Genomic DNA, 23,119 nt, shown 5'->3' with positions numbered 1-23,119 from the left:
TTTAACTTTTGTTCAAAAAAAAAATAATAATAAATAAATAAATAAACGTTACTTATTTTTAATTAAAACTAAAATTCTAATTACATAAGGAAAAAGTTGAGATGTTGCTAACAGAGAAGACATCATTAGCAGACATCGATTAAAATATCTTTGATTAGTGGAAAACCAACCCACTAAAAATACTTTTGGCTTCATATCCATAACAAATAGGTTTGCCAAAAAAAAAATTAATTAATTTTTGTTCATTTTTGTAGATTAGTAAAATGTTTGTCCACGTCTATCTTTACCGTATATAGAAGAACTGTTTTTAAAAATAAAAATTTACTATAAAACAAAACTTCATTAGTACAAAAAAAAAATTAGTTAGTAGAAAAATCATATTTTGATTCGATCCATTGTTTGAGTTGATCATAGATCAAAACTGATTTTAATTGATTGACTATCAAACTAATAGTTGAACTGATTTATCGTTAACTTTAAATAAATTTTTGTTAATTTTGAAATTGCAGCCGGAAAGTTGAAATCACTACTAAGTAAATAATAAACTTAAAAGACATAATATTTGATCCTCCATAACAGCAGAAAGCTAACTACATTCTTCACTAATTTCCAAAATATGATTCTTTAACATATGATTCTAAAGACTATTATTGGTTTTACATTATGTGACATGAGTACGATCATCAAATTGTGAGATATATAGATGATTAGATGTGTTGGTTAAATCCATTGAAATTTGGAAACTTACGTTACTTATTTTTAACTTTTGTTCAAAAAAAAAATAATAATAAATAAATAAATAACGTTACTTATTTTTAATTAAAACTAAAATTCTAATTACATAAGGAAAAAGTTGAGATGTTGCTAACAGAGAAGACATCATTAGCAGACATCGATTAAAATATCTTTGATTAGTGGAAAACCAACCCACTAAAAATACTTTTGGCTTCATATCCATAACAAATAGGTTTGCCAAAAAAAAAACAAAATCCATAACAAATAAATGTGATTCATTCTAAACTGATTTTTTTTCAAGTATGGCTGATTTAGTTAGATTGACATTTTACTTAATTTTACATCCTCTTCTTTTCTCAATTCCCAAAGTCTGCATCGACCTTAACTTTATAAGATACAATGCAATTCAGAAGAAGCAATGGTTATTATTACAAAGGACTCACTCGACAGAAGGCTCCTAGCTAACATAAACTTCATTTTCTTATAACGAAAAGTCAGGGTACCATATCCGAAAACTGAAAATTCGAAAAACACTAAAACTCAAATCAAACCTAAATTAACCCAAACCCAAATTCAACTACAAGGAAATGTGAATGATCACAAGAACAGGATTTTTAATTTAGAGGAACGCTTAGGCAGGCCAAGAATTAGGTAATCCATGAGTAGCAGTTTCTTGTAGTCATCAGCATCAGTTTCGACTTTCAACACTTGTAGACACTGCATTTCCCGCAAAAAGCACTTCACTTGTCTCACTTCTCTACCACTTCCTCTAAACCCATATATCTCCAACACCTTCACTGCTTCATTTCGATCAATGAAGACTCCCTCACTACGTACACAGCGCAAGCCCTGGAGGAACCATCACAAACATATATATACAGAGTTAGAGGATGGTACGTATGTAGTACTTGACGCGCAAGGATCGATGTGGATTGATTATATTTGCTTATATATTAAGTTTAAATTTAGACACCTTGAGGATCAAAGTCTCTAGCTTTGGGGATTTGTTGAGCATCCGCCGAAGCACTTCCCAACCTTGTTGTGTATTACTCTCAAAATGAAGCTTAACAAGGTTTGAGAAGAAAGGTAATGCCACACATCTTGAATACATATCCTGAAACGACCAAGACAGTAAACAACAAACAAGTGATCATGATCAGACCAGAAAAATGATACTAATAAGACAAGGAAGAAGAGAGTATATCAAACAAAGATACAGACCTTAACAGAAGCAGAAGCCAGGGAAAGGGTCTTAACGTTGCGCATCCAATGCATGATCGTACACAGATTCATGTAAGCTTCATATTGCCGTTTCAGTTCGACTGTTCAGTTAATATGGGATTGGAATCCAAGAAAACATCTAGTTTGGCTTCAACAAGGGAATCCACGAATTTGGCAGTAGAACAGGGAGTAGGAGCGGAACCAGAGAAGTCGAGGTAAACAAGACTTGGTGTGTTGATCAATCGCATGATGCGACAGTGTTCAATAGTGTTGTTGTAGTTCAATGTGAGTCTCTTGAGGGTTTTGTGGGATATAGAGTATATTGTTCTATCATAAAGTGGGGTACTGCAGTAATTCAAGAATAATTCCTCAAGTACTGGACAACCAGGAAGCATAGTATCACACAAGGTGTCGCAGGTATACCAAACTGCATGGAGAAAATAGACTCTTTAGCACTGGAAGAAACACTTTTTCATAAATATGGGTTCGATGTGGACCACGCTCTATTTCTATAGTTAGCTTAACCAGCGTCTTGATTGTGCAAAAACTAGTAGTAGGCATTCCTTGCCAACCAGTGAAACCTAATGGAATACGCAGATCAAGATCCACGACACCTAGTTCCAGGTTTCGGTAGTAGCAGAACTACGTGGACATTTCAGTGAGAGTTTCTTTACGGAGTTGCAACGCGAAAGGGTTTTATCCACAAAATCCCGGAAGCTCTCCTGAACATCTCCCCTCTCTCTTTTACCCTCCTCGGGATATACTAAATCTGAGTAGTCGAAATGTAAATGATGTTGAGATGCAAAGAGTTGAAACATCAATGGAAACAGATACCGCCACCTTTTGGAGATAAGAGATGTAGAAGCAGCTCGTTTTGTAGGAAGAAAGGACAAGATCTTAGCAAGTATCTCATCTGGAAACGAGTTGATGATTGAATCTCTAGAGCCAGATTTCACTTTTTTGGTGTCCATGAGATCCACAAGCCCTAGACGCAGTCAAAAATAGAAGAATATCAAAGTAATTAATTAGAAGATAGCACAGTTAAGGTTTATAAAACTCTCCTAATTAACCCAATAGCCAGCTAATTAAGAAGCTTCCATTATATTAACCTCAACATCAAAACGATGTGGGTAATTTCAAAACGTTGTATCTAGCTCCTATCTTCTAGCGCAAGTAAACACTGTGTATTCTATTCCTATCTAGTGTCCCCCCAAGTAAACCCTAAACCCCAACTAAGTTTGTGATTCGAAGAAGATGACTCGTACCTTTTTGACCTAAATCGTGCTTTTCCCAAGTGCTTTGACCTAAATTAATTAACGAGTTTGGCAAAGATTTAAAGAAGTAAATGGGGTCGTGTTCTTTGCGGCTCTAGTGGTCTACTAATATATTGGTAATACAATACAAACCCATTAAACCAGACCGGGTCAACTGTGACATTGATTGAACCAAAAAAAAAAAAGATAATTAGAACGAGAGAGAGACGAAAATTAATTAATTTTGTGAGCAATTAAAAAAAAAGAAAGAAAGAATGGGCATTTACTAGCGAAAAATCAAAACTTTTACTTTGTTTATCGGAGGAACCATTCAGTTTCCAAAAAAAAAAAAAAGTTCTACAGTAAAATCTTCCGAGTGTCTAGGGTTTTTCGTTACTGTGTAGTTGAGGGGGACTGGGGAGGGATCGAAGAATTGCGCCGAGGAGGAGGAGGAGAGTGTGAGATTGTTTTTTTTTTATATTTCCGATATGGATTCTGCGGAGGATGTTGCTATAGTGGTTGAAGAAGCGAACGGTCGCGGCCGTAGGATTCGGAGAGCTTCTACGAAGATAGCGAATTACGTTGACCATGTCACTGACGACGACGAAGACCAAGGACCCAAGAAGCGAAAGAGGGCTCCGAGAAAGACACAGCACAAGGTAGACGAAGGTGGTGTGAAGGACTCGGAAAAAGACTTATTAATCGCTGAGGATTCTGGAAACCTTGGGGCGAGGAGGACTCGGAAAAGGAGGACTAATAATAACAAGGATGAAATCGACGACGGTGAGGTTACAGATAAGCCGAACAAGAGATCGAACAACAGAGCTAACAAAGACAACACGGTTAGTGATTTCTCTCTTGTAAAATATTTAAAAAGGTCTCCTTTTTTTTGTTCTCATCATCATCAATCGTTGGTTTAAAATTACTACTCTACCTAATCCCACTACTTTGGGGGGGGGGGGGGGGTGTATATATTTTTTAGGATAATGCTGAAAGTGCAGAGTCCAATATGTGTCATCAATGTCAAAGGAATGATAAAGGGTACGTTGTGCGCTGTCAGAACTGCAAGACGAAACGTTTTTGTCTCCCCTGCTTGAAAACTTGGTATGTCATATGTTTGCTCTTCTTTTCATCATAACATTTTTAGCAATTTATTTTTGGATTCCTGTTGAATCAGTGGTTATAAATTTCATCTATTTACAAACAGAACGCCCATTTCCTTTATTGTGGTCTTCTTGTGTTGGATTATTCAGGTACCCCAACATACCACAAGATGATGTTGCCACTAAATGCCCATTCTGCTGTGGTATTTGCTGTTGCAGACGATGTTTGCGTCTTGATAATAAGATACACGTAACTTTTTTTCTCGTCTCTTGCTTGCTTGATGATGTTTTTCTATGCTTTTTTTCTGAGCTCCTTAGCATGATTGATTACTTGAATGCCATGTAGGGCATAAATCCGAATCTCGAGGTCAGCAAGGACGCCAAGATTCAATGCTCTAAATATATTTTGCGATGGCTTCTCCCACATATGAAGGAATTAGTTGATGAACAACTTGCTGAGATGGAAATTGAGGCCAAGATATCAGGTACTTTCCATGCTTATTGTGTTTCTACTTGTTGAAAGTAATGATTTTTTTTTCTATGTTAGAAGCTGGAAGCTGATTACCTTCAAGGATTAAGAATATATCTTAATATTGTTTAATTTTTACACAGGACTGGAGTTTGAAGAGGTGAGGCCCCTAGACGCTGAATCTTTCCCTGATGAAAGACTATACTGGTATATTACCCTGATATTTTTGTTTCAATAAATTTGACAAGTTCGTATCTCATGATGCTGTTGGTAACTTGATTCGTTTTTTGTTTTAACTCCTTGGGATTACAGTGATATCTGCAAGACTTCGATCTTTGATCTCCATAGGAGTTGCTCGGCCTGTCCTTGTGATATCTGCCTTACATGTTGCCTTGAGATCCGCAATGGAAAGGCTGAGGCATGTCAGGAGGATGTGTCCTGGAATTTTGTTAACCGAGGTTTAGAGTATGAACATGGAGACGAAGGCAAAGTTATTGATCAGCCGGATGATGATGATAATCCTAATGAGAAGCCAGATGATAAGCCGGTTTGCAAAGACCATATGAATGACCCATCTTTGTGGAAAGCAAATGAAGCTGGAATCATTATTTGTCATTGTGGTGCTGAGGGTTTAAAGTTGAAACGCCTACTTCCTGATGGTTGGGTATCTGATTTGTTAAAGAAAGTAGAAAAACTTGCTGATGCCAGCGGCGAGCTTTTGGATTTACCTGAAACTGTTTTGGAGCAATGCCCTTGTTATAAGTCTAATGGTCATATTGACATGGACAATGGTGGTAAACTGTTAAAGGCTGCTTGTCGAGAAGGTTCGGAAGACAATTATCTGTATTGTCCAAGCGGAAGAGATGTTCAACAAGATGACTCGAAGCATTTTCAACATCATTGGGTAAAAGGTGAGCCTGTGATTGTGAGGAATGTGCTTGAGGCTACATCTGGTTTTAGCTGGGAACCAATGGTAACGTATCGTGCCTGCCGTCAAATACGCAGCACCAATCATGAAACACTTCTAGATGTTCTTTCTACTGATTGTCTGGACTTCTGTGAGGTCAGTTTTTCCTCAATGAAATATGTGTTCGGTCCATATCTTTTCGTAACTTCTTATAATGCTCATCTGTATCTAATGACTTTTAACGGATGCAGGTAAAGACTAATCTTCGCGACTTCTTTACCGGATACATTAAGGGCCGATATGATCGAATGGGTTGGCCACAAGTTTGGAAACTGAAAGATTGGCCTCCATCTAAGGCCTTCGAAGAAAACTTGCCACGTCATGCGATGGAGTTCTTATGCAGTTTGCCTTTGAAGCAGTACACTCACCCTGATAATGGACCATTGAATCTGGCTGTCAAACTGCCTAAAAATTGCTTGAAGCCAGACATGGGGCCAAAGACATATATTGCTTATGGATTTGAGCAAGAGTTTGGCCGTGGAGATTCTGTTACTAAGCTCCATTGCGACATGTCTGATGCGGTTAGTACCCTTTACGTTTTTCTCTTTTCTCGTGTTCATTTCCATTTCATTGTTATATATACTTGTGTCAATTCTTTTGGTAGTTTCCCTTTCATAATGATTTCAGAACCTTCTAAAACAACAGAATCAGATAACAGTAAAATCTTTAAGTATATCAGTTCCACTTAGTTTTTCTTAAAATTAAATATAGGATTAGTTGTCTCTTCTTCATTTACTGGAGAACTTCATTTAAATAGGCTTTAGTCTATCAACAAAACTCTTCAAAAGTCCAAATTGAGCTGTCTGAGGGTTAATTACTTTTTTCCTTATGGGCCCACAACCATTTTTTTTTCCTTTATGGAAACTTTTTTTTTAATCAACCGGAATTTACTATGGTAAATCCAAAATTCTGCTCTACCGAAGATAAGAACGGCCTTTGCTAGAAGATTGAAAAGACAGATTTATGTCAACATTGCTTTTGCTAATTCGAATTGAAGGGTGATATAAAATCGGTCTATTTCCGACATCATAAACCAGAAGAAAATTTGTTTGTTACATGTTCGCGCTGTGGGTAATCCTTACCGTTGAAGTAGAAAGACCAACATCAATCTTGTTGGGGTTTGTGAGTAATTCAATCACTCAAATTCTAATTCCACTACCTTTTTTCCAAAGCTAAGAAATTCTCAATTTGATAGGGGATGCAATAAAAATGTTAAGAACCTTGAAGAGTACAATGCCAAATTGTAACAATTTTGTCTTCCTACTGGTAAGCATGCAATCATCTTATATAAAAGGGATTGTTAAAGGTTATACTCATCAAAAGAGTATGCCCTGTTCTTTTATTAAACGCTGCGACAGCGACATAATGAAACAGCGTGTCAAGAGATGTAGCAGCTGTGTTAAATGACACTTTGAAAATAAAAATTACAGATGACAACCATTGAGTCCCTACGGCATCACATTAATGGCTGAAAATATTAGTGACTTTCAATCTTCATTAGTGTTTATTATGTGTGACACTTCTCCTCACTACTTGAATTTGGGTTCCTATTTATAAGGAACCAAACAAACTGAGTTTCTATGTATGCAATGAAAAATGCAAGCATGGTTTGGATAGGATTTTTTTTTACCTCTGTTTTTTTTTTTCATTTTAAGAATGAAATTATCTACTGACTAGTTCCGGGTTCGAGTCCCGAGCAACCTACTATGGATCATATTCATATCATTTAGAAAAAATATTCCTAGAGCAATTCTATATTCTAGGTAGGTGGATTAGCTTCTAATTTATTTAATAAATAAAAAAATTTTATGAATATATAAATTAAAAGTTAAATTCAATTCGGTCAAAAATTAATTTTAATAATAATTTCTCTCTCTCCGATATATACTTCATATCATATGCTGCTTTTTTTAGTGGTATAAAGCAGCACGTTGTCATATATACATTATTTTAATAATAATTTCTCTCTCTCCCTCTCTCCCTCTCTCCGAGTCTTATCTAATTCTTTTCAATCCTATTTTATATCCGTGTGTTGGTTATTTTCAGGTGAATGTATTGACGCACATATCTGAAGTGGCCATTAAAGTGGAAAACCAATCTGGAATTGAAGAACTGAAAAAGAAGCATGCTGAACAAGATCTCAAAGAGCTGTATAGCTCTGTAGCTAGCTATAACAAGGAGGAAATGATAAAGATTCTTGTCAAGTCTAAACAAGAAGCCGAAAATGTTGAATCTGATGATGGAGCTCTCTGGGACATTTTCCGTAGAGAAGACATTCCCAAACTAGAAAGTTACCTTCTGAAACATTACCAGGAGTTTAGACATTTCTACTGCTGCCCTTTGCCCCAGGTACACTACTATATTTTGCATTTTTCATGTCGTTCTTTCTTCAATAACATATAGTATGTAGTGTCTCTTTGTGTCCATTCTCTCCTCCACAGATATTTGTATGCTCATCCACCTTCTTTTTTTCAGGTTTCTCATCCGATACACGACCAGACCATCTATCTAACACGATATCATATCAAGAAGCTGAAAGAAGAATATGGTATGCTGAATTCTTACTAATAATCAAGCACATTTTCCATCTTAAATTTCCACATTATCTTGACAGTTCTCTAGTCATATATCTTTGGGGCTGTATTCTGTAGGTATTGAACCATGGACCTTTAATCAGAAGCTTGGAGATGCTGTCTTAATACCTGTCGGGTGCCCGCATCAAGTCAGAAATTTGAAGGTGATTTTTTTTTATTTTACTAGCTTAATTAGGATACAGTGGATTTGAGAGCAACTGTGCTTTTTTTGTTTTGTTTCGGAGCATAAGTAAGGTTCATCAGTTGATCATTGTACTATTTCTCTTGTGTCTTGCAGTCCTGCACAAAGGTAGCGCTTGACTTTGTCTCACCTGAAAATATCAGCGAGTGTTTACGCTTGACAAAACAGTTTCGTCTACTTCCACCTAATCATTTTGCAAAAGAAGACAAGTTGGAGGTATTTTTTTGTCTTAATTCCTGGTTGTTTTTGGAGCAAAGTTTCCAACTCGTCTGTAAATGTCATTGTTTTCAGTTTCCCGTGTTTTGCTTGAACAGGTTAAGAAGATGATAATCCATGCAGTCGATAAGTCTCTCAGGGACTTAAGTGGACAGGAGTGAGTTTTTTTTACTTCTCTTCTCACTACCTATCTCAATCATATCAGTCAAATTGGTTTCTTTTTGTTTTAAGATTGAGTCTTTTTGTGTTGTGTTGGTTCAGGTATCCAGAACCCGAAGAGAAGAAAACATTTAAGGGAGGGAAAAGTAAGGCAAAGGGGGGAGCCAAGGGAGGTGTTAAGGCTGCCAAAAAGTTACCTCGAAGTGAAAGGTGAGCGTATATAGCTCTCGTCTCACTACTTCTAAGAAAACATTAGTAAACAGAGTTTCTCTGCTTTTGTGTTGGTTCAGGTCTTTGGAAGCTGAAGTGGAGAAAAAAGCTGAAGAGGAGAAATCAAAAGGGATAGTCGATAAGACTCTCGAAGACTTACCTTCAAGTGAAAAGTGAGTCTTTTACTTCTCTTCTTACTCTTAAAAAAAAACATCAGTAAACTAGGTTTCTTTTTTGTCTAAACTGAGTTTTTTGTGTGTGTGTTGGTTCAGGTCTTGGGAGGAGAAATCAAAGGGGATAGTGAATCCAATCGATAAGGCTTTAGAAAACTTGCCTCCAACTGAAAAGAAGTAAGCGTGTTTACTTGTCTTCTCACTACCTAAAAAGCATTAGTGAAACTGAGTGTTTACTTGTCGTCTAAAGCTGAAGTTTCTTTTCTTTTGTATCTGTTTCAGGTTTCAAGAAGCCGAAGGGGTGAAAAGAGACAAGATAGTAAAGACATACGAGCGGAGGAGAAAGCGGACAGGTGAAGAAATCAACGCAAAGACATTATTAGCAAATTTACAAGCGGAGAAGATGTAGGAGTAGTGGTAGTAGTCTTTTGTTGTAGCTTTAGCCAACTCACTAAGTTAAACAGAGCACCAATGGAGTGAGTGAGTGTGAGAAGATACTTGCCGTTAGTTACTTCTAATCCAACTTTTTGGCATATTTTGTATTATCTCCTTAATCTACTCTGATTCTATGACGTAACAGTTACCTTATTTTCTCGAGATAATTGCTGGAGTTAATCAAAATAATAAATCACCGACTTGAAAATTTTGAACCGAAATTTAGAAAAACTAATTAAAATACAATTGTTTATGTTCGTTCAGAGAAGTCAATCCTAAACTGGATTTATTTATTGAAATCTATAGAGTAGACTTGAAGAGAAGTTGTATTAACCTCGAGAAAGAGTGTCAACTTTCACAAGATTCAAGCAAAAAAGGGGTTTTTCAAAGAAACTGAAACTGTTAAAAAGAGTCAATAACAACAATGCTCTCAAAACAGAAGTGAATTTATTTGCAAATCCCATTCTCAAGAGAGAAGAAACAAAATGAGAAACCATGAGGAGAGAGCACCACAGGATTTAGCTAGACATTGGGTGATTGTAAACGTATTCAATGGCGAGAGTGCAAGAATCGATCTTGTCAGCTTCTTTGTCTGGGATTTCCAGCTTGAACTCCTCTTCAATAGCCATCACTATCTCCACTGTGTCCAAACTATCTAACCCCAGATCGTTTTGGAAATGTACCTCAGGAGTCACCTGCAGTTTGTTATCATAAAATTCATCAACGAAATAACCCAACCTCAACAACTCTTAGAGAGAGAACTGAAAGATTTGTATGTCTTCAAACAAAAAGGATTCATCAAATGTCAAATCCATTAGATCATCAACCAAATTAATGGAAACAACAACAACAACAAAAATCTGAAGCTGTCGCTTCTGACAATAAGCTAAACTTACCAGACCATTAAGAATCAGTTAGCCTTAAATTTTCAAACAACACCTAAAGCAACATATTTTCAGATACCATTTGGTGTATATTCCCACTAGATCAATACGAAATCAACCAAAAGCTACAACATTGACAAAGATTGAATATTTCAGTAATGAGGAAAAAAAGAAAAACAAAGATAGGAACCACGATTCGATCCCCATACATTGCAGGTCTAAGCCGAAATCTTAACATTTAGCTAAAATATATGAAGATCGAGCTGACCTTAGAGGGATCGACTTTGGGGAAGCTCTTGACGACATCAAGAACTCTATCAACGACCGCTTCTCTGCTGAGATGATCATCGTTCGAAGAAAAAGACCGGATCGAACCAAGGAACCCAATTTGAGACTGATTCATTCCTAGGGTTTGAACCGGAACCCTCAGCTGACGAAGAACTGCATTTCTCAGTGCCATTTTCGTCTCTTCTTCGAGCTCGAGATTTAGGGATTTGATGAGACCACAGAGGTGAAGAAAGGTCCAAGGTTCTTCAGGTCATAGAGAGAAGACACGTGTGTCACGTGCCCGCTTACTACTATAAGGCTAGGCCAAATCCTTACGTGGGCTTATACATGGAGCCCATAATGTATTAAATTTTCTGTAATTTGCAATCCTCTAAGTTTCTTATATGTTGTAATTTATCTCAAATAGTTTATAATTTCACAGAAAGGACCCAATCTCGAATAAACCAGCAACTTGGTAATATCAAACTCAAACTACTACAGTTTATTTGCAATTCCATAGCGACGGGATCTCTCCGGTAAATATCGGAAACTAGTATTCTCAAGCGAGCGAGATCTCGACGTTTCTCAGATCCGTTCCGGCGAGTTAGATCTTTGAGGAATCATGGCTCCGGTCTCGGCGCTCGCCAAGTATAAACTGGTGTTTTTGGGAGATCAATCCGTCGGCAAAACCAGTATCATCACTCGATTCATGTACGACAAGTTCGACAATACTTACCAGGTAATATGATTTCCATTGTTCAAATCTAGTTGTGATCTCCACGATGCACGACGTTGGCTTGTGCCGATTTAAGTCGGGGACGCCCCAGGGTTTGATGGATTTTGAGATCCGTTCTTCATGGACGGGAATCGTGTTTTTCAGTTCCTAGTTCTAAATCATTCTCTTGATCTGGCGTTTGATTCTACGTAGTTGTGTGTGTGTGATCTGATTTGTAGACCGTGTTTAGTCAATCAGTAGAACGTAAAATCACCTTGAATGATCATCGTTTTTGTAATCGCTCGCTTTGTTCAGTGCCAGAGTTTTAAATCGTTCTCTTGATCTAGCGTTCGATTCCACGTTGTTGTGTGTGATCTGATTTGTAGACCGTCGTGTTTAATCAATGTATAGAACGTAACCATCAGCTTCAATGATCATCGTTTGTGAATTTTGGCTTTTGTAATCGCTCACTTTGTTCAGTGTCATAGAAGATCCAAGTAACATATGAGGATGCTTCCTTGATCTTTGTTATCATTATTTATTTACTCGAATTTGTTCTCAATTGCTGAATAAAATTATGTGGTCTTGATCTGTAAATATGATAATGACGTTTGAGCTCCTGCTAGTAAGTGAACTGTAGTTGCTTATAATCATTATACTCACTGTTCTTTGTTTCATAATCCTCAGGCCACAATTGGTATTGATTTTCTATCAAAGACAATGTACCTTGAAGATCGAACGGTCAGACTTCAGCTATGGTAATATCTTGAGCCTCTTTTGGTTTTCGAACGCTGAAGAATATAATTGCAGATTGATCATGATTTGGTTATTAACATTAAGAGACGAAAACATATGACAGGGATACAGCAGGGCAAGAGCGATTCAGGAGTCTTATTCCGAGCTATATCAGGGATTCGTCTGTTGCTGTTATTGTGTATGATGTCGCAAGTATGCGTCTCTTCACCCTTTCTCTGCTTTCTCTCAAACAACATGAATATTTTTCCCATATCTGACATGTTGTGGCTGTGATATTCAGTAATCTTATGAGTTCATGCATTTTGATTTCTTCTCTTTCTTGATCCATCGTGCGTTGTGTAACTCGATATTTATTTGGTTTTCCACTGTTATATAGGCAGGCAATCCTTTCTAAACACTACTAAGTGGATCGATGAGGTTAGGACAGAGCGTGGTAGTGATGTGATAGTAGTGCTTGTGGGAAACAAAACTGACCTTGTGGAAAAAAGGTAATAGTGATCCACTATCTCTTCTTTAACATGTTTATTTTCAAACTTTGCTATGCAAATCACTATTCAATAGCAGTTGGACTAAAAATTTGGTAGCCCTCCTTTCCCGGTCTGGTTTTGTAAGTATGTTTCCGATACAAATGAGTTTCTTTTTGGATTAAACCGCTTCTTATTTTCTGGTGGTATTGAGTATGTTCCAAACGACCCTACAAGATAATAAATGGAAAATCATTTGGTGCTCAACTGCATAGGGTTTCTTTATAGTCAACACGCTTTGACACTTGATGGTGCCTACTATTTGTTCTGTCAATGGGTCTTTAGTAATAAATTGTTTGTTTCTCAGGCAAGTGTCAATAGAGGAAGCAGAAGCCAAGGCTCGTGAACTTAATGTAATGTTTATCGAAACCAGTGCCAAAGCAGGCTTCAACATCAAGGTAACAAAGTTTTTCTCTTCGCCTATTTCTGAGGGCTTCTTGAACAACAAAAGATTGTTGATTAACCTAGACTTTTATACCCACCTGCTAGTTGTTATATCTTTCTATCCGTATGGATCTCTCGCTGATACTGTCGCTGAATAATTACTACAAATCCATAACGCTATCAATCCGCGCAAATCCTGTTTTTGTTCTAATGTTTTAAACCCTTTTTCCATTGATAGGCTCTCTTCCGCAAGATAGCAGCAGCTTTGCCCGGAATGGAAACATTGTCTTCGACAAAGCAAGAAGATATGGTTGATGTCAATCTCAAGTCTTCCAATGCAAATGCATCTATGTCTCAGCAGCAATCAGGAGGATGCTCTTGTTAAAATTGGCAACAGCAACAACAAATCGATAGAGAACTATAAGACAAACAAAAAAAAAAGTCCCTCCAGCCTTCGCATTATCCAATCCGTTATTGTAAAATTTTTGCCTGCTTATTCGACTTTTTTTTTTTTTTACTTTCATCAGGTTGTTTTAAGAAAGACTTTGATTTAGCTATGGTTTGTCCCTAACTCTGATCTTTTGTGGTCTTTTGGAGCTTCAAATGCTCTCTGCTTCGGTACTTTTGTTTACTATTGTCTCAGAACTATGATTTGTCAGTCTATGAATTTTAGTTACATAAACACACTCTTCTCGTTTCTTCCTTCCATGTGAAGACAGTTGAAGAGAGAAGAATGATGCATAATAGAATTGTTTTTATGTTTGACCCATATCATAAAGAAACAGAGAATTAATTTCGTACACATGTTCGTTAGGTCAGATCACTTAAATGAGCTAATTAAATTCAAAGTCTCACTGTTCCCAGGTATTTTTCTCCAGTTCCACCTTGAACCTTGTTTAAAGAAAACCTAAACGAAAAAAACTTATTTTATCTTGGTGAAAAGCTCTGATGGGGATTAATGCAGTAATGCGTATACATTATTACTCAGCGATGATCTCATTCTTACGGTGGGATAGTGCTGCATTAGTAGATATTAGCGTTAAATAACTATGAATTCGGCTAGTTATTGCAAAAACAACAACTAACATTTACAAGTTGACGGGACGTACTTCCTCAAGTGATTAGGAAAAGCTATAATTCTTTATAATGTCAATACTTAATTATGACGCATACATTTCGAAAGATAGATAGAAACTTGTAGTAGGAGTGGCTTTCTTTTCAACGCACCTGAAAAGTATTTTCATATGTTCGAACCGTCCAACTAAATAAGTTATTCGAAACTTTTGTTAGAGTTGTTTCTTAAATGACATTCATAATCAAGTAATCATCCATAAAATTCCTCATACATAGTACCAAAGACAACTGATAGCTTGAATTTAGTCTATTGTACCAACTAATAACTAGAAATGAATTATAAAGGGCACTTTGTGTGCTTTATTTGAATTTTCCCACTCTCAGCAAACAACACATAATTCGCAATAATGACAATAATTAAAGAAGAGACCATCTAAAAAAAAAAAAGAGAAAACAGAATGAGTAAGTTGAAATCAATGAAGATGGTATGTAGGTGAGAGGAGAAGGTAGAGCCACGAAAGAAGACTACAACTATTTCTCAACAAAGCCAAGCCAAGCCACCACACGTTCATTAAATGCCAACTTCCCTTTTATGACCGTTAATGCTCTCTGTCCTGTAAGATTAGACGATGAAATATCAAATTACAATTCAGCCCATCCATAGAATGATCGTATTTGCATTGCTCCTCAGTCCTCCTCACTCACGGCTAAGGACCCATCGAATTTAAAATTTGGACCCACTTCGTATATTATGTATTAAAAACTCCTTTTAGTCTTTACCCTTTTAAACCTTTGAAACTCCTCCTCTTTACTTACGACGGTACTACTTGGAAGATCTTACCAAAAGTCGTCGAAACTGATCGAAACTGAGACCTATGTTATTATTGGACCTATATGCCCGTTTTTTCCCCTAGCTTTCTCTATTAGGTTTTGATGTGTCTAGTTAATTAAGTGAGACTAGTAAATTGGGAATTTGTGAGATTTTTGGTTTAAATTTTTGACTTTGCCATGTCTAATGTCTAAAGAGAAGTGTTGTCAGAATTTTGTTTTTCTAGATTAAGGGAAACACAAGGGTATGTCACATTTATTACCATTGACACTTATTTTTTTTTTCTTCTTCTAGATTTGAAAACTTCAAAAGAACTGAAAATATATTACAATTCTGACATGAAACTAGTCATAGTTTTTTTCTTCTTTTATTATCTGTCATTTGTACACCCAAAAAAAAGTCATTTAAAAAAAAAAAAAAAACAGAGGCACATTAGACCAAGACGACATTGTTCTTCTAATCTCTCCTAATTATTTTTTTAAAAAAAAAAAGAGAAAAACGAATAAATCTTCCTTTTAATATACACAATCAGAAAACATTATTATTATATATAACCAAAAATGGTAGTTTCATTTTTTTTTTTCTGCTGTTGTTGGTATAGTAAAGTGCACCATACATTATATATAAGTATGAATCTTGTGAGGGGTATTTAAGGTAATTTCACAAAAGAACGGTCAGATTTTAATCCCAACCAAAAAAAAAAAAAAAAGAGAATCAACGGCGGTGATCAAGTCTTCCTAAATCAACAAGCTTCTTAGACCGGTTACCACAAAAAGACGCCGCCGTCGAAAGGTGAGGATTCGCCGGTGATTCGGAATAACCAAAATCCGGCAGAAATCTTCCTCTCCAGTTAGATGGTTTAGCTCTCACTAACGGACTCAAACAAAAAGCCATCCCTGAAACGCTTCTACCAAACCCAACCTTTCTCCTCCCCGGAGTTCCCATCGCCGGCGTTCTTCTTAACCTCCCTGGTGATTCCTCAACTGAGTCGTCGTTCGTCGTTGATTCTCCCGCCGGCGACATTCCTCTGCAGTATCTCTGTCTAGGTCGATTTTGATGATGATGATCGGACTCTGCAGCGATCAAATCCTCGATGTAGCAGGTCGTTGTGTTTGACTGTTGCTTCTTCGATCGAACTGAGAGAACCTTAGAGAGCCATGACCTTGACGTCGATGTTGACGACTGAGAAAAGACAGTGGACGCGTCGTCGCATGAATCACGACGCGAATCGTAAACGTCAGATCTCGTCGGTCTGAAGAAGCTTGAGAAACGAGATAAACCGCTTTTTTTGTTCTTCTTAAATGATGATGATACGAAGACTTTTTCCGATGAGGTTGAACCTCTTCCTCCTCCGCCTTCCAATACTTGCGGCGTTGAGAAGAATCTGTTGTTATTAGAAGAAGATACTGCTACAGAGTCTACTCCGGCGTCTGATTTTCTCGGAGCAACGTAAGGAGAAACAGAACGAGGGAAAAGCAGAGGAGGGGGTGGAGAGATACGAGAATGATGATCGTCGGTTTGAGAGGCGGCGGTTGAGACGGCGAGAGAGAAGAGACGTTCGCGGAGACAAGAAGCACAAACGCCTATACTGCTACTGAAATCTACTGTATGTCTCTTACACCTCATCGGAGACCCAACCAAAAAAAAACAAAAAAACAAAAAAAAAGGTTCGATTTTTTTGAGAAGTAGAAGAAGAAGAAGAAGATCTGATAAATAAAAAAGATTAATTTGTCTTCTTCTTTGAGAGAGAGAGAGAGAGAGAGAGAGAGAGAGAGAGAGAGAGAGAGAAAGGATCTTCTTCTTCTTCTTTGTCTTCTTCTCTGAGATTTTCTCTCTTTTGGAGAGAGAAAGGATCTTCTAAATGAGAGAGAAGACAATCGCCAGAGTAAATGAAGTTTTTCTGATTTCTTTCTTTTTTTAAGAAGAAGAAATTTTTTCAGGTAATAAAGTCTTGACACGTTAACCATTGTTTTTTGCTAATAAAGATGATTATACATTTTATACTTATGGTTAAAGATAAATTATGTATACTCTTTTTTTTTTTTTTTTTTTAAATATAATTAACGTCACTATAGTATAGAGTAGTATTCTTTATGGGTGTGCTTTGTAAGTGGGAGGATGAACATTTCAATTGTTTTCATCATAATTCCATATTGTCGTTGACATTGCTTTGCCAAAACAAACATCACTTCATCACCAAAACGGGTGTTATATATAATGTAATGATTAGTTATTACTTTCATATCAATTGGGTTTATGTGTAATCATTACTTTAAAATATATGTACAACTACCTTGTTAAACAAAACTAAACGTCCTCTTAATTTGACTCACTAAAAGTCTAAAACCATATTTATAAAAACTAAAACGTATTTACTTAAAGACATCGTATGTCAACGTTATATATTTACCAACAACAATTTTCATTCGGAAAACTACCAAATTAAAGGTCTTTGGTTGTTTCCTTTTTGTTTTTGATTTGCATAAATTAAAGGACACGTTTAAATATTGGATATATATATATATTCTTATAATTGTTAAGTGTATGACTAATTTTTGTTATCAGTCTATATATATATATGTGCGTTAATACATATCTTGAAATAGTTAATGATATCATTTTGTATATGAACATGATCGGGAATTCAAAGATACGGTACGAATCCAATTCAAGATATATATGGAAAAGTAATCCCACTTTCTCTTACTACTAATCATTTAAATTTACAATCATGAAAATAATTTGTTAGTGGGAGAGATATTGGGAGGACGAACAAGTAAAAACAAAGATATCAACTTCATCCCCCGATCAAATGTAAAAGGGAAACGAGGCATGTGACGGCAATGGGAGCTCGTGGATGGTGGAAGCCTACAAGTGTTTGGTGATATACTAGACGTCGTCGTTTTCCCTCTAATCCCACACACACACGCTTGTTCGTCCGTTTCTTCTTGGGTTAGTAGCACGTGCCCTCCCCTACCCTATTATTGGGCTTTTATAATGGGCTCAACATCATGTTGACGCCACCATTATTTGCTTACGGGTCTTAACTCTTAGGGAATGTATTCAAAATAGAATTTTTGAGGATTTTGGAGAATTTATGAATTTTTGGATTTTAGGAGATTTTCCGTAAGTTTTTAAGGTATTTTGGTAGATTTGTTATTATTTTCCATTTTAAAAAAAAAAAATTTATGATTTGATGAGATTTGGTGAGACTTTAATGGGTTTTTAAGAAGATTGTCAAGTCCATAAACGAGAATATAACATAGCAAAAAGATTTTTGGCAGTTTAATCTGAATAGTATAAACTCAAAGATTTAAATTGAAAGGTACAAACAACTTGTATTCAGGCAATTTGATTGACTCCATCCACTAAGAGCCGCAATAACAACTTGTGTTCAGGCTCAGACCATTGTTTATATTGACCTTTAGCTTTCACATCTTCTATATCTCCCATTGTAGCTTGGAAACTAAAGTCATACAAAAGAAACAAAAAAAATTGTAAGCAACCATTAACTACGTACAAACGTTAATTACAAAGTGGTGAATGAATTTGGTCACGTTACTGTTTTCTCACACCAAAACAGAGCAACACTCCACCGTGAATGAATTTGGTCACAATCACTATTACCTCTGTACAACGAGAGAGAAGAAGAGATATATAAGATAGAGGGAGAGAGCCCAAAATTTGTTTTTATAGCAAAATCATAATTTGTTTTTTTTTTAAACCAATCCTACAAAACCATTCTCCAAGGTGGGATTTTCAAAATAAGATTTTTCTTACAAAAATGTATCCAAAGTCTCTCACAATCACTATTATGTTTTTCTAAAAAAAAAAAGAATTTGGTTTTGAATATTAGTGGATTTGTTATGATTTTTGCAAATTGTTAATTGAATAACAGTGGATTGTGAGTGATTTTGAATGAGTTTTAACAAATGTCATATTCAATAACAATGGATTTGAGATGAGATTTTAAAATCACTAGTTGAATAACATTGGATTTTACAAAAATAACAAATCCTCCAAAATCATGTTTTGAATACACCCCTCTTATAAACTGTTTTAGTACGAGTTACTCTGCAATGAATTCAACCTTTAGGTAATGGTGAACCACCTATATATATATTTTAGCTAACCGTTCTTGACATCCAGGTTTATGGTTCTGCTGAATCAGACATTGACGCTCTCTGCATTGGTGCTTTCTTCTTGAGGGATATTGATGAGACAAGTTGGAAAAGCTTGTCTGGAGTTCCCGCAAATAAATGCATACAGCTTGGATTAGTGCCTTCCTTAGAGGTAGCAGAGAGATTCTTGATTCCTCCAGCATTACTGCTATAGACCATGTCAACTTCTGTTTCATTTGACAAAGGTTAAAAGTCTTACTTTCTCAGTGTTCCATCTGACCAAGTAATGGTTTTCTGTAGTGTTATATATATCCTGTTTGGTTATGCCTTTTTTAAGTCTTTGGATCTTCCCTGAGGTTTATGTGCATTGGATTTTACCCGAGAAATGAGGTATTCCGAGTCCCTTTATGATGTTCTTGGTCTTATCTCACACACTTACTGTGACCAATTTCAGGATTAATCGAAACCCAACTTCAGTTGGAAGAATTTGTTTTGAGCCCTATCCATATGCAAACACATACACTTGGTTCACCAAGATAAACCTTCAGCTGCTAATCAGTAAGATCTCAGTAATTGGGTTAAGTCACGTTTCCCGTTGTCTTATGCTCAAGGTACGGCACTTGCATCTTTGGTTCAACTCTTCCAGTCTGATATATCTTACAAACACTCTCTGCCTTGTTCTGTGGTCTGTCTCATAGTATTATGGCCTTTGCTTTATTCCACATGTTATTTGAAAATCTCTCATCTCATATAATCTTTAATGCAGATAGAGGAAGTCTATGGCATTTGCGATCCAAACCCAACACAGTATGTCGAAACCTATGCAAAGCAGCCAAACATTGTGCTTTACTGGGGATGTTTCAGACATTGAATATGTGCAGACAAACTTTCTTAACAGTGGAAGCTTCCAGGGACCAGTTGGTAGGATCCATTTATCGGTTGTGAAAGCATCCCAGCTGCCTTTGGAATGGTGATTGTGCTAGCAACAACAGAAGCAAGAAGGTTACAAGGACTTGTTGGAGAATCAGAATCCCGGAAGATAAGCAGCATTGGAAGAATGTATCGGTTTACTCAAAGCATATGCCCGGTTATGTGGTTGGGATATAAGAAGATGGATAACAAAGAGGCTGAGGGTAAAATGTTAGGTTGTGTAATGATGGTTTTGCCTTTCTGTTGGCCGATAAGTGTGTGCCTGTGAGAAACTACTGTGGTTTGATTTTTTCACTTGCTAATTTGTAAATGTCTCCTGACCAAATCTAGTTGTTATATTTTCTCAGTTAGTTTCCTTTTGACATGAAAAGATTAGAAGTGAAACAAGAGACAAAGTCATTCTTCTTCACACAGTTGCATACACCAAAAGAACACAGACAACCCCAACAAAAACAAACAACTTTACCAGAAGAAGAAAAAGAAGAGACATGATGTTCATACTCATCAAAGAGTAGCAGCAAGAGCCTTGACTAGATTAGAATCTTTAGGGACAGTAAGCACATGATCAAGCGACTCAACGATCCCCCAAATTTCACAACTAGTGCGTTTATCAAGCGCAATCACGGCACACCAAATCATCTTCTTGTCATCGCAATCATCATCATCATCATCATCATCATCATCACAAGGAAAATTCTGAGCCCAGAAAGCAGCAATCTTTCCACGGAAATTAGCCAACCTAATCTGATGACAACTATAACTGAAAAATCCTTGTGGCAAACCCATGAAGTTTCTCCAAGTGGCTGACTGAGTGTCATACCATCTAAGAAATCCCAAGAAAGCAGAGCACAAAACATTATCGATCTCGCAATAAGCATTTTGACTCATAAAAGCACCCATCACCCGATCAGCCTGTTCCCATCTAGCTTCCTTGGGATTGTAAGCCATACATCTACTAGTCCAAGGCACCACGTGCAACTTCCCGTCAACAAATTCGCTGTTGCCGGCCGAAAAAACGCCTTTATCCTCGCTGTAGTTGGCCGGTAGAGTATGCCAAGTTTGTGTTTTTGTGTCCAACACCTTAAAGAAGGCTTTAAACAAGGCTTCTCCGGTGGAAATAAAATGTTCTTCTTCTTCTTCGTACCTTCCTACTACATATATCATTCCATCACGGGCACTAGCGGAAACTGAGCTTAGCTCCACGCCCAAGTTCGGAGCTTTGCTCCACGTGTGAGTCCTGCAATCCAGAATCGAGACGCTAGAGAGGGCTGGGGGATCTTCGTATCTGGAACCGCCTATGTTGTAGATCTCAGAACCGACCGTGACGAGATTCCAAAAATTCCCAGGAGGAGAATCTGAAATTGGGACTCTAGACAAAAGGTAGCCACTTGGCTTCTTCTCCTCCTCCTCCTCCTCCTCCTCCTCCTCATCATCATCATCATCATCATCATCATCATCATCATCATCATCATCATCATCATCATCATCATCATCATCATCATCATCATCATCATCATCATCATCATCATCATCATCATCATCATCATCATCATCATCATCATCATCATCATCATCATCATCATCATCATCATCATCATCATCATCATCATCATCATCATCATCATCATCATCATCATCATCATCATCATCATCATCATCATCATCATCATCATCATCTTCATCATCATCATCATCGCTGGTTAGGGTTTGATCAGGTTTCCGGCTGAGGGTGAACCAGTGATAATCAGGATCGTCCTCTATGCACACATAGAGACAACACTCGGTGTGGCCGGAGAGAGATCGGGCCTTGTAAAGCTCCGGTGAAACTAGGAGAGATCTAAATCTCTTGGATACGAGGGAGAGAGTCGGATAGTACTCTCTTGGCACGCGTGCGACGATGCTCAATACTAAGTCATGCGTAAGAGACTCAAACGTAGTAATCGATCGTGATCTCTTTTTCCCCGGCGGCGGCGACGACGACATCGTAGATCCTCTCTGTTTCTTCTATGGTACACTGCGAGAGTTACAGTATATATCACACTCCCAAGTCACGTGATTATTTTTATATTGGGTTCATTCATTATTCGATAAAATTACTAATGTGTATACAAAAATTGTGAATGGGAAACTTCTTCATTTTATTAATGTCGTCAACTCCTACTTGTATATACTATATTTGTATTGATTTCAGACGAATATAATATTATGTATACGAAATTACGAAGTGAAGTTGGGGTTGGGAAGTGGTACAATTGCAAACAATTCAGATTAAGAGAGGGAGAGAGATGTGTTTAGAGGTTGAAGATGGCAGCACCACTTGAAGGCTTTTTTTAGCTCCATATCTTCTTCCTTCACAACTCCTTTCTCTACTCTCTTCTCGTGTAGTATTTCTTTCTACTGTAAATGGGAATACCACAATTCCATTCTTTTTACTCCCAAAAACATGACTCAATAACATTAGTATCCTAAAACCGTAAGGAAGCTTTTTATTTATTACCTTAACCAAGGCCACTGCGCCACCTCCCCCATCCAGCTCCAGTTAATCTTGCTCCCAAGTGCTCCTGGGAGATATAAAATGTGTGACATACCTGAGCCATATATGAAACTGGGAGATATATGTCTTCAGTGTTATCTTCCCAAGCCACCTGGAAGTTCATGATCAGATTTTTTTTGGAAAAATCGTAACAAGAGGACGAATATCACTATTGACTGAGAGACTGTTCATGAGACAGATATAAACACTGTAGCCGCGGAAAGACTGAGTGATGTTCCGGAGACAGATATAAACACTGAAAGAAAAGCAAAACAAAGAATACATGTTAGGACTGGTTCTTGGATGAATCTGATGTGTAGAGATTTGCAAGTAAAGTGGAATACGTTATAGGAATCCAAGAGGTGTAAGGATGATATCTGTTGCAA

General features: G+C 37.0%; 5 protein-coding genes and 1 pseudogene across 5 annotated transcripts; 2 read left to right on the top strand and 4 right to left on the bottom strand.

Annotated features, from left to right (window-relative positions):
* Positions 1–1,314: 1,314 nt before the first annotated feature.
* Positions 1,315–2,642, bottom strand: LOC104793412 (putative F-box/LRR-repeat protein At5g25860; annotated as a pseudogene).
* On the top strand, positions 1,989–9,883 carry LOC104793410 (lysine-specific demethylase JMJ25). The gene is made up of 16 exons (XM_087454971.1): positions 1,989–4,051; positions 4,192–4,313; positions 4,463–4,562; positions 4,659–4,797; positions 4,925–4,988; positions 5,094–5,844; positions 5,940–6,269; positions 7,795–8,097; positions 8,224–8,296; positions 8,400–8,485; positions 8,620–8,739; positions 8,838–8,896; positions 9,001–9,108; positions 9,189–9,281; positions 9,381–9,458; positions 9,564–9,883. Exons 1-16 carry the CDS (start codon positions 3,698–3,700, stop codon positions 9,688–9,690), a joined length of 2,907 nt encoding a protein of 968 aa, XP_087311097.1. The 5' UTR covers positions 1,989–3,697; the 3' UTR covers positions 9,691–9,883.
* A 141-nt stretch (positions 9,884–10,024) lies between these two features.
* Positions 10,025–11,173, bottom strand: LOC104793411 (acyl carrier protein 1, mitochondrial). Its single transcript, XM_010519763.3, has 2 exons — positions 10,869–11,173; positions 10,025–10,411 (listed from the first exon to the last, which is right to left on the bottom strand). Exons 1-2 carry the CDS (start codon positions 11,058–11,060, stop codon positions 10,235–10,237), a joined length of 369 nt encoding a protein of 122 aa, XP_010518065.1. The 5' UTR covers positions 11,061–11,173; the 3' UTR covers positions 10,025–10,234.
* Positions 11,174–11,211: 38 nt separating this feature from the next.
* LOC104793408 (ras-related protein RABH1b) lies at positions 11,212–13,928 on the top strand. Its single transcript, XM_010519761.3, has 6 exons — positions 11,212–11,606; positions 12,270–12,340; positions 12,442–12,530; positions 12,715–12,826; positions 13,170–13,260; positions 13,485–13,928. Exons 1-6 carry the CDS (start codon positions 11,490–11,492, stop codon positions 13,629–13,631), a joined length of 627 nt encoding a protein of 208 aa, XP_010518063.1. The 5' UTR covers positions 11,212–11,489; the 3' UTR covers positions 13,632–13,928.
* A 1,838-nt stretch (positions 13,929–15,766) lies between these two features.
* LOC104793407 (uncharacterized) lies at positions 15,767–17,060 on the bottom strand. Its single transcript, XM_010519760.3, has one exon. It carries the CDS (start codon positions 16,773–16,775, stop codon positions 15,864–15,866), a length of 912 nt encoding a protein of 303 aa, XP_010518062.1. The 5' UTR covers positions 16,776–17,060; the 3' UTR covers positions 15,767–15,863.
* Positions 17,061–20,704: 3,644 nt separating this feature from the next.
* LOC104793406 (F-box/kelch-repeat protein At3g06570) lies at positions 20,705–21,364 on the bottom strand. Its single transcript, XM_019226850.2, has one exon. It carries the CDS (start codon positions 21,362–21,364, stop codon positions 20,705–20,707), a length of 660 nt encoding a protein of 219 aa, XP_019082395.1.
* Positions 21,365–23,119: the final 1,755 nt, after the last annotated feature.

The sequence above is a fragment of the Camelina sativa genome, chromosome 6 (genome assembly GCF_030686135.1).
Source record: "Camelina sativa cultivar CO46 ecotype springtype chromosome 6, ASM3068613v1".
In the NCBI taxonomy this organism is placed as follows: domain Eukaryota; kingdom Viridiplantae; phylum Streptophyta; class Magnoliopsida; order Brassicales; family Brassicaceae; genus Camelina; species Camelina sativa.
This window is presented reverse-complemented; position numbering and strand designations above follow the sequence as displayed.